Source organism: Hyaena hyaena, unplaced genomic scaffold (assembly GCF_003009895.1).
Source record: "Hyaena hyaena isolate Hyena2069 unplaced genomic scaffold, ASM300989v1 scaffold_174, whole genome shotgun sequence".
In the NCBI taxonomy this organism is placed as follows: domain Eukaryota; kingdom Metazoa; phylum Chordata; class Mammalia; order Carnivora; family Hyaenidae; genus Hyaena; species Hyaena hyaena.
This window is the reverse complement of record NW_024080806.1, coordinates 1,662,794-1,676,636: the sequence shown is the minus strand read 5'-3', so window position 1 is coordinate 1,676,636 and position 13,843 is coordinate 1,662,794. Positions and strand designations below refer to the sequence as shown.

At 44.3% G+C, this 13,843-nt stretch overlaps 1 protein-coding gene across 1 annotated transcript in view; it reads right to left on the bottom strand.

The window, feature by feature from the left end:
- Positions 1-4,161, bottom strand: part of NET1 (neuroepithelial cell transforming 1) — a 57,624-nt gene extending 53,463 nt beyond the window's left edge. The window contains exon 1 of the mRNA XM_039240384.1: positions 3,914-4,161. Within this exon, the coding sequence (XP_039096315.1) occupies positions 3,914-4,041 (128 nt within the window). The 5' untranslated portion in view covers positions 4,042-4,161. The remainder of the gene's footprint in view (positions 1-3,913) is intronic.
- Between the last annotated feature and the right edge of the window lie 9,682 nt (positions 4,162-13,843).

Sequence of the window (13,843 nt, the reverse complement as noted above, 5' to 3'; positions counted from 1 at the left end):
CTCGTGGCTAACCATCTCTTCTCTTCTGTCTCTTCCACCCCTCCGTCTACCTATTACCCAAAGATAACAAGTTTATCCCTTAAGAGTCTGCTGCACAAACTTGTGTCGCCTCCCTCCATTATTCTTTCTTGCCTTCCTGCTTCTTCAAAGTGTAATCCACACTCAGTATTTCTTGTTTTCCAATCTCATCACCACCTATCAGATTCAAACGCTCCTCATTTTTCATTCAGGCTGCTGCAGACTGACCTCCCACCAAGTCATCATCTGTACTTCGGATTTTTAATTTGGTACCCAGAGCCGGCCTGCAAGGGACCACAAATTTGAAATTTTATGTATATCGGCACGTTTTAGAAATAGTTTTATAAGACTTAGTGTTATGACTCCCAAATGCTACCTATTTTTCTCAGTGAGGGAATGACCTTTTAAAATGCAAATACGATCATGTCATTGGCTTGTCTTTCAGTATTTCCCCATCACCTTGGATAAAACCCAAACTCTCACGGCACTCAAAGCTCCTTTATGATATGGCTCTTTAGAATAATCTCTCATCACTATCCCTAAATCCGCCCCATTACACAATTAGCCCCTAGCCACAGCCAACTAGGAGTGATACCTAGAACTCATGTTTGTTTGCCTCAGGACCTTTTCACATGCTTCTTTCTCCCCTACATGAGATCACCCACTTACACCTCTCTAACCTGGTCCTCCAAGACTCAGAGATTTCAACAGGAAATCATTTCTTGTTCTTTTTGTGAGTGTTCCTTTTATTTGCAGTAGCATCCTGTTATACCTCTACAGTGACTTTTATCACAACTATTAATTTATCTTTCTTTTCCATAAAATTATAAACTCTTTTGAGTAAGTATAGTATTTTCCAACTCCATAGTTCTAGTGTCTGGGATTCACATATTTCTTGAAAAATCATACCTCATTCTCTTCTCAACCCATTGCAAACATTGTAAATTCAGTATTTTAATTAGTCTATGGAAATGATCTAAGATAATATGCTCTTCTCATTACCAGACTTAATGGTCTTTTTGTTCCGTATCTAACTTACGCTTTCTAAGCCTTCCCTCTCAGTAGTGTCTGACACAGTCTACTGTATCCTCTTTCTTGAGAGCCTTTCTTCACTGGGCCTCTCCGGTACGGTTCTTGGTTCCTTTCTTACTTCACCAGCTGCTCCTTCTGAGTATCCTCTTTACCCCGACCTTTAAATGTTGGGGGGCCCTCAGGAGTTTATCCTCAAACTCTTCTTTATAATCACAATCTAGATGATTTCCCAGTTCCATGATTTCAAGTCTATTTGTTGACAACTCTCAAATTTATATCTGGCTCCACAGGTGGGTTTGCTTTATGAAATTTCAGTGAGCTAAACGCTTAAGATCTGTGCACTCTTTAAGTGTGATAGTTCAACAAAAGGTTAAGAAAAAGAAAGCAAAAAAGACAGCAATGAGTAGACTAATCAATCGCTACGTTATACACCTGAAACTCATATAACACTGTCTCTTAATCATACTTCAATTTAAGAAAGAGAAAAGAAAAAAAAATTGTGATGAACTCTTTAAGAGGATTCGAAACCCATTCCCAAAGCAAGCTTCTGCCCTAGTCTTCCTTTTCTGAGAAGAGTAAAGCCCAGCGCTCAGGCCAGAAGCCTTCGTGTTCCTTCTGCCTTTTTCTGTTAACTCCACACTTAATCCCCCTGCAAATCCCATTTTCAAACACATCCCAAAGACGAATATGTTTCCCGTCTCCCACTCTCATATGATGTCTCGACTACACCAGCCTCTGCTTCTGGTCCCTGCTTCTCTCGTCACATAACAGTCAGTGGTCCTTTTCAAACACAGGTCACTCCATTCGGTCTTGCTCCCCAACTCACTACTTCAGATCTGAAGTCCTTCCAGTGCTATCGCAGGTACGGCACCATCTCGCCGGGCCGCGTCTCTGACCTCTGCCTGTGCCCTTCTTCCCGTTTCACTCCACTGGGTCGTCTTGGCTTCTCCGCATTTCCTTAAACACACCAGATGAGCTTCTACTTCAAGGCCTTTGCACTTGCTGTCCCGCCCCCCCTTCCACAGGGCTTAGAGCCTTAATCTCTTCAGATCTCAAATGTCAACACCATGGGAGGCTTTTCCTTTTGCTCTTTTAAATAAAAACAGCAACACTGGTGAGGGGAGGGGGCGCTGGGTGGTGTAGTCAGTTAAGCGCCGATGGCTCTTGATTCAGCTCAGGTCATGATCTCAGGATTCGTGAGTTCAAGCCCCCATAAGGCTCTGTGCTGACAGCGTGGAGCCTGCTTGGGATTCTCTCTTCCACTCTCTGCCCCTCCCCTGCTCGCTCACTCTCTTTCTCTCTCTCAAAAATAAACATTAAAGAAAAATAAAAAAGCAACACTGCCCTCTGTGATCTCTATCCCCTTGTCCATGCCTTACCTCTCTTCCCAGCATGACCACCCGATGTTGTATGTACGGATTATGGTCTTTCTCCCTATTTCTGAGATTCTCTTTTCCGTAACTAGTCTTTCCATCTCTCAGGCTGAGATGCCTTCTTTCTCTCTGCTCTCAACACTTGTTAAATAGAGGCTGCAATCACTACAGAGATTTCACAAAGGTGTAAGACAAGAAGGACCCTAAACTACAGAATAATAAAAATCAGTTTCTAATGGAAAAACAACAACAACAACAACAACAAAAAACACAACCACCCAAACCCCTAGATCTCTGCAGAGTCACTTAACAAGGGGTTTATGCGGTCGCCTACTAGGCGGCTCAGCCGGATGGGCCTCCGACTCTCGGTTTCGGCTCAGGGGATGGTGCGGTTTGTGGGTTCGCGGGGCTCCGCGCTCACTGTGCCGGGGCGCCTGCTGGAGGCCCTCTGTGTCCTCCCTGGACCTCTCCCGCGCACCCCCTAAAATATATAACCTTAAAAAAACCTAAAAACAAACCCCCCAGTGGGTTGATAAATGCCTTGTTGATGAAAGTCAGGTGTCCTACCTCTGAAAAAGGGGTCGGCGCATCCGGGCATAACTAGACTATGAAGCACGAAAGGGGCCGTGCTGTACGCAGAGCAGCATGCGACGCGGACCCCGGGGCTTCTGAAAGCACGCGCAGCTGCGGAGCTCTTCATTAACAACCAGCAAACGGTTAACACACCCCCGTGCGCATGGGCGCTGCGTACTCCTGTTTACAACTTGTAGGACGCGGTGCGATTAGAATCCCCATTTCGCAGATGCGGACCTTAGAGGTGGAAGGTGCGCGGCCAGTCCCTGAACCCGCCGCCTCCTACAGGGAGGCCGCCAGGACTTCTGCACACGCCCCCCCCCCCCCTTCCGGACACGGCCCTGAGACCCTGTGGGGCCCACCCTTTCCACACACGGCACAGACCGGGGACAGACCAGGCCAGGGACCGTCCCCCGCGATCTCTCCACCCGCGAGGCTGCGGCCGTGAGCCGGGCGGGGTTCAAGGACTGGCCGGTTCTCGGGAAGCAGGGGGCCGGCGTCCGCTCGGCCGCGCCGGAGCGCTCGCTCTCGGCCCACGTCCCGCGCCGGCTAGAAGGCGGGCGGCTCGGGCGACAGGGCCGCCGCCCTCCCGAGGCCCGCCGCTCCCGGCGCGTCCCCGCCCCCGGGACTGCGTGAGGGACCCGCGGCGCGGAGAACCCGCCCCTCCGCCGCGCCGCGCCCCCACCCCTGCCCCGGCGGGGGAGGGGGAGCAGGAGGGAGGGGTCAGCCGGCGCGCGGCCCGAGAGGAGCGGACCGGGCGGCCCGCGCCCCGCCGGAGGGCCAGGACGAGCGAGAGGAGGCGAGTACAGAGCTGGCGCCCCGCCGGGGGAAGGGCCGGAGGAGGCCCTCCGCGTCCCTCCCGCCCTCCCCGCCCCCCTTACCCCGGCTCCCCGGCCGCTGCGGCCCCCAGCGCTTACCCGCCGTCGGGCCCCGGCCTGGGGGTGTCGGCCGCAGGTCCCGCGGCGCCGTCTGCGTTGAGCCCGGAGGCCCGGCGGCTTCGCCTCCGCGGCCGGGGCTGCTTCTGGGCAGCCAGCTCGGGCTCCATGGCGCGGAGGGGGGTGGGGCGGTGGCCGGGCGCCCGGGAGACCCGCTGGGTCGGGCACCGCGCCCGACCGCTTCTGCCCGGAGAGCAGTTCCTGTCAGGAGGGCGCCGCCGCCGCCGCCGCCATCTTCCGGGGTTTGAAAATGGCGGCCGTGCGGCGACCAGCCAATCGGGGGGCAGCGCGCGGTTGCTGGGAAACGTGAAGTCCCGCCCCTTCGGCGCTCCCTTGGAACCAGGCGGGGCTGGAGGCTGGATGGCCTTGGATTCCGTTCAGACCCCGAGGCCCGGTACCTGTCTGACCGTCCATTGGGGCTTCCGCCGCAGGCCACGGCACACTGGGAGCACTTTAGATCTTTCTTGGCATTGGCAGAGAAGAGAGATCAAGAGTAATGACTAGGGGCGCCTGGGTGGCTTAGTCGGTTGAGCGTCCGACTTTCGCTTAGGTCATGATCTCGCCGTTCGTGGGTTCGAGCCCCGCGTCGGGCTCTGTGCTGACTGCCAGCTCGGAGCCTGGAGCCTGTTTCGGAGTCTGTGTCTCCCTCTCTCTCTGACCCTCCCCTGCTCACGCTGTCTCTCTCTCTCTCTCTCCTAGAAATAAAAAAAAAAAAAAAAAAGTAATGACTAGACTGGTGTTGGGTTCCTGGCCGCATAGGCGCTAAATTATTCATGGGAGATAAATTCCCAGTTACCAAAGGTGGTGGAAACGTGTTCTCAGGGCTGTCTCTAGGAAACCCAGTAAAACCGAATTATGAGCCGTCCTGTCCAGCAATAGGGAGGGACGGTCTCTCTTTAGCAATAAAGAGAATGAAGGTGCATTCTCTAAATGTATGAAGGAGGCAAAAAGCACAGCATCAAATAAAGGACTTCCTCAAATAAAAAAGACCATTGTTAGATAGCACATTCTTTGATTTTAAATATTGCTTTTTATGTGTCAGAGGCTTTAAAAATAATTTCTCCTTTGATACTATGATTCCAATTCTGGGAATCTGCCCTAAGGAATAAAATTATATATACATCGAAGGGTGGTGGAATACACCAGCTGGGAACATGACATTAGGATTATTTTGAGCTGCAGGCACTTTAAGAACACCAGATACAAGAAGGGTGTTCTGATCTCCACTTTTCTTCCTGAAAACTGGAGATAAAACTTCCTGTGAAAGCTGCCTTCCCTGTCCCAGGAAGAAAGGAACCTTCTGATCACCAGAGACTGGGGGGATAGGCATAAGGAGACTTCGGTACAAACAGCACTTCTTAAAATAACTCTTGTCTTCCTTTGGTCTCCTCCTGTGTTTTAGCTACTTTTCCACAATTGCCTCTCTTCATCTGACCAAGTATGTAAGCACTAAGGTTTTGCCACTTCTTTGGCAAAGAAGGGGGGAGCTCCCATGGCCATGTGAAATTTTATTTGCTTTTCCCCTGGTAATCTGTATTCTGTCCTTTTAATTCTCACGCCCAGCCTGACACACTGAGAGGATGGAATTGGAATTTTGTTTTTCCTGCAACGTGAAGATATTAATGGCATTGATGTTTATAATATCAGCAAAAGTAAAGACAATCTAAATAAACAATGATAGGGGAATGGTTAATTATGATTGACTCACTGGAAAGAATTTTTTTTTTTTATGTTTATTTATGCCGTCAGCACAGAGCTAGACATGGGGCTGATCCCACTAACTGTGAGGTCATGACCTGAGCGAGTCAGACACTCAACTGACTGAGCCACTCAGGCGCCCCGTGGAAAGAATATTTTCAGTCAACAAAAATTAACTGTGACGTGTATAATAGGGTAAGTATACTGTAATTTTTAAATAAAAACATGGAATATAGAGTTATATTCAGTATATCATGAGTTACGAATTAGAAGAGATTTAACAGAGGAAGAAGATGAAATCAATGTATTAAAATATCTCTAGGTAGTCACTATGCATATTAGATTGTCATTATTTTTACTTTCTTGCATTTTGTAATTTTTTAAATCATGAGATGCTGAACTTGAATTACATTTATAACACAAGGAAAAATCTGTGTTGTAAGAATCATGTTGTGATATTCCACTTTATCCTACCCTCCCCCCAAATTAAATAAGAAAGTATTGCTTTGCAGCACTTAGAGTAAAATAGTACAGAAATGCTGTCTAAAGAGCTGTGTTGGTTTTTTTTTTTTAAGTTTACTTAAGTCATCCCTGCGCCCAACGTGGGGCTTGAACTCATGGCCCTGAGATCAAGAGCCTCATTCCTCCGACTGAGACAGCCAGGAGCCCCTAAGTAGCTGGTTTCCACCCAAACATCAGTTTGGTGGGCGTGGAGCCCACTTGAGATTCTCTCTCTGCATCTCTTCTGCTCGCATTCTCTCTCTCTCAAAATGAATAAACTAAAAAAAAAAAAGAAGAAGAAGAATGAAACTTGGAAAGAAAAATGCGTGGCCAGGAAAAGCATTACTAATTAGAAGTAGATTGGGGTTAATTTCTTTCATGCTTAGACTATCTTATGAAGAAGCCACTGAAGTTTGAAAATACTGAATTCTGTTAGTAATGGGAGAGGAGGATGGAGGAGGAACAAGGTAGGAATGTGGGCACTGTGGGGGGCGGGGGGGATGACCACGGGAAGTGACTTCGGCTGTGGCAACCAGGGCCGCCAACGGAGAGTTATCAAAGATAACTTCAGAAACGTCAGTGTATCAATCAGAATTGTTTCTCAGAGCTGAAGAAGTTTTGTTTAACCAGAATTTCTCACTTAGAAGGTTTCTTCCTCTCAATGACTTAGCCAGCGAATTGATTGGCCTATACTAAAAAATACTTGAGAGGAACTTTATAAACATGACACTTTTTTAAAAAAATATATTTTTTAAATGTTTTATTTATTTCTAGGAGAGAGAGAGAGAGACAGCGTGAGCAGGGGAGGGTCAGAGAGACACAGACCGAAACAGGCTCCAGGCTCTGAGCTGGCAGTCAGCACAGAGCCCGACGCGGGGCTCGAACCCACGAACCGCGAGATCATGACCTAAGCGAAAGTCGGGCGCTTAACCGACTAAGCCACCCAGGCGCCCCTAAACATGACTCTTTTATACTTGCAAGTTTTCTTTCCCTCTCTTTCAGGGCCTAAGGACATCCACCCCTTGTGTCAGTGAGAGCTCTACTGGAGAAACAGAGCTAGGATTTATAACTTTATGTATGTGTTTATATAGAAATGGAGATTTCTATAGAGAGAGGTTTAATTACATGTTTATATGTATATGAGGTAATGAAGTCATACATTATGTATCTGGAGATGTATTTCATGAGCTGGTTTATGTGATTGTGGACACTATAAAATCTGAAGTCCGTAGGGCAGACTGGCAGGCTGGTAACTCTTAGGTAGGCCTTTCCACTGATTAGGTGAGGCCCATCACATTATCAAGGGTAGTATTTATGTAAAGGCAACTGATTGTCAGTGTTAGCGGTATCTACAAAATGCCTTCACAGCAATACATGGCTTAGTGATTGAATCACTGAGCAGCATAGGCTATCCAAGTTGACACATGAAACTAATCATCACAGCAGAGGACTTCTCCAGACTTGAAATTCCAATTATTATTACTTGAGGAAACTTTATTCCTTTAAGATTTAGTCTTCTAAGGAATAAAAGAATTACTAAAGGGGGGCACCTGGGTAGCTCAGTCAGTTAAGCATCTGACTTCGGCTCAGGTCATGATTTGCAGTTTGTAAGTTCGTGCCCCATGTCGGGCTCTGTACTGACAGCTCAAAGCCTGGGGCTACTTCAGATTCTGTGTCTTCCTCTCTCTCTGCCCCTCCTCCACTCACACGCTGTCTGTCTGTCTCTCTCAAAAATAAGTAAACATTAAAAAATTTTAAAAAGAATTACTAAAGGAAAAAACAATAGGATACATTTCTTAAATTATATTACAAAAGAGGTTTTTCTAATTTTGCTCTCATTGAAAATCTAAGCTAATCATAGCTTTAAGTGAGGTTGAGTATTAAGAAAAACAAATTAGGGGCACCTGAGTAGCTCAGTCAGTTAGGTGTCCAACTCTTGGTTTCAGCTCAGGTCATGATTTCACAGTTTGTGAGTTCAAGCCCTGCATTGGGCTCTGTGCTGGCAGTGTGGAGCCTGGTTGGGATTCTCTGTCCCTCTTTCTGCCCCTCCCCCACTCATTCTCTCCCTCTCTCTCTCTCTCAAAATAAATAAACCTTAAAAAATAAAGAATAATAAAATTAAACATACTGAATGTGTCAGTGGCCAGAAATGAGATGCTCAGATCTTCTGATTTTCCCTTATCCTGTCTCAAGCTAAAAATATCAGAGGCCAATCGGAGAAATTTGACACAGCAACAAAAGAAACATGACTCTGATTTTATATGTTCTTTTTTTTTTTTTAATTTCTAGGAGAGAGAGAGAGAGACAGCGTGAGCAGGGGAGGGTCAGAGAGAGAGGGAGTCACAGACTGAAACAGGCTCCAGGCTCTGAGCTGGCAGTCAGCACAGAGCCCGACGCGGGGCCCGAACCCACGAACCGCGAGATCATGACCTAAGCGAAAGTCGGACGCTTAACCGACTAAGCCACCCAGGCGCCCCGTACATGACTCTGATTTTATAAATTGGGACTGGCTTACTCTTTGTCTTTATTATATGGAACTATCAGAACCCTAAAAATTCAAGGGATTATTGGCAGGTAGAGACAGACAGGATTGATTAATTTCATGAAGATCAAATTGTGTGACAAGTAGAACTCATAGATTCAGGAGAAAACCGCTGGAGAGCACTTGACTAAGGGACCTCCCCACGTGGAATCAACAGATACAAGATAAGGAAGGGGTTTGGGTGATGGAGTGATGAAATGGGGAGGCACATTTGGAGCAGGTGCGTCAGTTGGCGTCTCCCCCCTCCTCTGCTTGTGGAGTGCACTTGCCCACCGCCTAATGCAGTGAGTGGGATCCAGGAGCTGGAGATACGGAGTAGTGCCTCAGGAAGCTGAGGATTCCCAGGAGGATGTGGAACACTAAACCAGAAGGCTGATACAAGCCACTCCGACTGGCAGTACATTCCAAACCCCTTCCCCCCCCCCCCCCCCGCTTTATAACTAGAAGCAGGCTGTAGAAAATAGCACAGGCTGGAAATCAGAAGTCTCAGACAAAACTGTATAAGAGAAAAAACAGCAATTATTAAAAGATTTAAGGAAAACCTTCAGATGGAGAGAGACCTCAAAATCCGAAAGGGGGAAGAATTAGAACACAAGGAAAGAGAGTAAATAAAGCCAACAGAAGAAGACTTCAAAAGGGAAGGTGAGATGCCAATTCAGCCATGGAAAAAAACCCTAAAATTCTGGTCATTTAAAATATAAATAAACCAAAAGACACGTCAATAGCAGGACCAACACAGATGAAAAGCAAATTCACTAGTTAAAAGTTGTAGCTGAGGAATTTTTCAAGAACGTGATGCCGAGAGCCAAGAAAAGGAAAGTATGAAGGAAGAGTTTAGAGTCAAAAGGGCAGAATTAAAAATTTCAACTTACATCCAACAACAGTTCCAGGACAGAGGACAGGCAATAAGGAGAGGAGAAAACAAACAAACAAATAAAAAGCCAAGGCCCCAGAAAGAATATGACCTGAAGATTAGAAGTGTCCTCCAAGTATGGAACAAGCCTATTGAAAAAAGATTACATGTAGATACATCATGGAAATGTTCATGTTAGAAGAAATAAAGAGAAGAATCATAAAAGCTGTCAGAAAAAAATAGGCTATCTACCAGGAACAAAGAATCAGAGCAGTGCATTATTTTTCATTGGAAAGAAGAAACATTGGTCAACATCCTCGGAGTTTTGAGGAAATACAATTTGGAGCCTAAAATCTCATGTTTGTCAAACAAATTTATTTAAGGGTGGAAAAAGAACACACATTTTTGGATATGCAAGAAGCTATCAAATGTACCACTTGCATAATTGAAAGAATTATTTGCATGTATAATCCAGCAACATGACTAACAAATCCAATAAGAAAGAAAGAATAAATGGGATACAGGAAGCAGTTGTGTGTAAAGAAGGCAGTACAATTTATATTTATGCCTCAATCATTGTTGATGGCTAATGTAAAATATTTATTTTAATGACACTTTGGCACTAAAATTCCAGATTTTATCAATTTTGCAAAGAGTGAGGATGAAGATGGGCATTAAAAAGAGAAGGTTCAATCAATCTTTCAAATTGGAGGAAAGTAATTTAAAAGAAAATTATAGTCGGTGGAAAACAAAGTAAGACAAGAGTATACCCAGGGGGCACCTGGGTGGCTTAGTCGGTTAAGCGTCCGACTTTCGCTTGGGTCATGATCTCGCGGTTCATGGGTTCGAGCCCCGCGTCGGGCTCTGTGCTGACTGCCAGCTCAGAGCCTGGAGCCTGTTTCAGTCTGTGACTCCCTCTCTCTCTGACCCTCCCCTGCTCGCGCTGTCTCTCTCTCTCCTAGAAATAAATAAAACATTAAAAAAAAAATTAAAAAAAAAAAAAGACAAGAGTATACCCGGGCATATTATAATCACAGAAATGTGAATATACTACATTTCCCCATCGAAAGACAGAGACTCACCATTTTTAAAAGAAGTACATCCACAGCAAGTTTAAAAAGAAGCAATTGGAGTTCCTGCTTCAGTAATAGGATGTGATAAGTTATTTGGACCACGTTGACCACGAAGTACAAGAAAACATGCCTGAATAAGGCATAATGGAACATATTGAAAATATCGATGAATAAGATAGTAAAGAATAGTAGGCTAATTCTTGAGGAAATGAGAGAGGTAAGTGGAGGCCAGAAATCCCGTTTGTGCTACAGGAGCTTGCCAAATGGAAACTTCCGTTTTCATGGATCAATGGGCACACAAGGGAAGAGTGATCAATGCCCAAGGCCCAATCCAAGACCGCTTCATAGGAGACCCTTCTCCATAAAGTATAACTCCCAAAATACCTTTAGAATAAGGGTAAATCCACTCCAGCTTCTCAACACCCAAGAGAAGACCAGGTGATTTTCCCTGGCGTTGAGCAGAGCAGGGCATTGGGAGGGACGGCCTCTCAGATGGCCTTACAGCCACAAGCTGGGAACCGCAAATCACTTCCCTTGGAAAGTCTGAAAAATAAAATTTCAGTGACTCAATTTAAACAGGTGACACCCCTACATGACTTGTAGAAGGAAATGCAAATCCTCTCTGGAGAAACAGTTCATCCCAGACCTCAAAGACTTCAAATACGTTTTCAAAATCTCACAGTCAAAAACAAGCACACAGGGAAAAAGCCACTGTTGGTTAAGAATCGAAAAAATAGCAGAGGAAACAGACGCGCAAAGATGTTTGTTCTGTGGAGTAATCAGGCAGGTTAGGAAACATCTACAGTTAGAGTATTTAAACAAATAGAAGATAAGATGGAAAACTTCACAAAATAGTCAATTGCAAAATAAAAAAAACCCCAAAACTGGATGTAGCAGATTTGGAAAAAAAACTTATAGAAATGAAAAAATACAATAATTAAAATTGTAAACTCAGTGTGTGGTCTTTAAAAAAAGATCAGGTAGGGGTGCCTGGGTGGCTCAGTTGGTTAAGCGTCCAACTTCAGCTCAGGTCATAATCTCAGGGTTCGTGGGTTCCAGCCCCACGTCGGGCTTTGTGCTGAGAGCTAGCTTAGAGCCTGGAACCTGTTTCAGATTCTGTGTCTCCCTCTCTGACCCTCCCCTGCTCATGCTGTCTCTCTCTCTCAGAAATAAATAAAACATTAAAAAAAAATTAAAAGAAAAAGATTAGGTAAAGCCAAAGGAAAACAATGGATGAACAGAAGATAGCTGGAGAAATTAATCGAGATGTGGCAGTTTAATACAAAGTTACTGAAAATAGTAGATGTTAAGAGGTGTATAAACCACAGTAAAATGTCTAACAAAAGAAGAAAGAGAAACTGGGAAGAAAGCCATATTCAAAAAGAGATTGAGACCTCTATAAAACTTAAGAAACCACAGTATAAACCACAGTAAAAATGTCTAACAAAAGAAGAAAGAGAAACTGGGAAGAAAGCCATATTCAAAAAGAGATTGAGAACTCTATAAAACTTAAGAAAGACATGAATCAACAGATCATTAAGCCCAACAAAATCCAAAGCAGGACAAAAAAGAAATCAACATAAAGAAAACATGGTGATAATAACTAAAGAAACCAAAGACAAAGATAAAAATTCTAACCCAGCCAGAGAGACCTTCAAAGAAGCAAGATTTTTCCTGACAGCTTCTCATAGGCAGTAGCAGGAGCCAGTGGACTCAGGGAGAAATACTCACATAGAATTCCGTACCCAGTGAAATACTTTTCAGGATGGTGGGTGAAATAAAGGTATTTCAGACAAAAGCAAGAAAAAAAATTGTAACTGAAAGACCTCACTCAAGGAAATTCTTCAGACAGAAGAAGTTTAAAAAAAAAAAAGTAAGTTCTGAAATGGGAGAAAGAGTGAAAAACAAAGAAAATGGTAACCTGTGGGAAATCTAAAACAAGCATTGATTTTATAAAATAACAGTAGTATTGCTCTGCAGTCTTAAATACATTTTGTTGGTTCAAAAGAAGATCGGGAAGGATATAAAAAGATAACCTAGAAAATGGTGACAAACAGAAATAAGATAAAAGCACAAAATAAGATATCTAAACCCAGCTATATGAGTTATTGCATTAAATGTCATGGACTAAATTCTTCAATTAAAAGATATGTAGAGGGATGCCTGGGCGGCTCAATCGGTTAAGCATCCAATTCTTGATATCCAGCTCAGGTCATGGTCTCTCGGTTCATGAATTTGAGCCCCAAGTTGGGTTCTGTGCTGATCAGGAGCCTGACTAGGATCCTGTCTCTACCCCTCCCCTGCTTGCTCTCTGTCTCTCTCTCTCAAAAACAAACAAACAAAAAAACTTAAAAAAGATATGTAGGAAAAAATCAGTTACATTATGCTTACAAAAGACATATCAAAAATATGAGACTACTGAAAGGTTTTTAAAGTTTTAAGAATGTGAAAAGATGGAAAAGGCATTATTCAGATACTAACCAAGAAAGCTGTATTAAAGTAGTCATGTTAATATTCAATAATAAAGGGGCTCCTGGTTGGCTCAGTTGGTTAAGCATCTGACTTCGGATCAGGTCATGATTTCATGGCTCATGGATTCTGGCCCTGCATTGGTCTCTGTGCTGACAATTCAGAGCCTGGATCCTGCTTCGGATTCTGTGTCTCCCTCTCTCTCTGCCCCTCCCCCACTCATGCTCCCTCTCAAAAATAAACATTTAAGTTTTTAAAAATATTCAATAATAAAGACTTTAAGGTAAAATCATTAGTAGATATAGTCATCTTAAAATGATAAAACGTGGGGCGCCTGGGTGGCTTAGTCAGGTAAGCGTCTGACTTTCGCTTAGGTCATGATCTCGCGGTTCGTGGGTTTGAGCCCCGCGTCGGGCTCTGTGCTGACTGCCAGCTCAGAGCCTGGAGCCTGTTTCAGTCTGTGTCTCCCTCTCTCTCTGACCCTCCCCTGCTCACGCTGTCTCTCTCTCTCTCCTAGAAATAAATAAAACATTAAAAAAATTTTTTTAAATGATAAAACGTTTCAATTTTACAGAAAATATAACAATTTAAAATTTACATGCTCTTAATAACATAGCCTCAAAATACATAAAGCAAAAATTGTCAAAAAATTGTCAGAAAAGAAAAAAGACAAATCAACAATCATAATGGAAAATTTTAACACATCTTCTTTTAATGTTTATTTATTTTGAGAGAAAGTGCAAGTGGGGGAGGTGCAGAGAGAGAGGAGAGAGAGA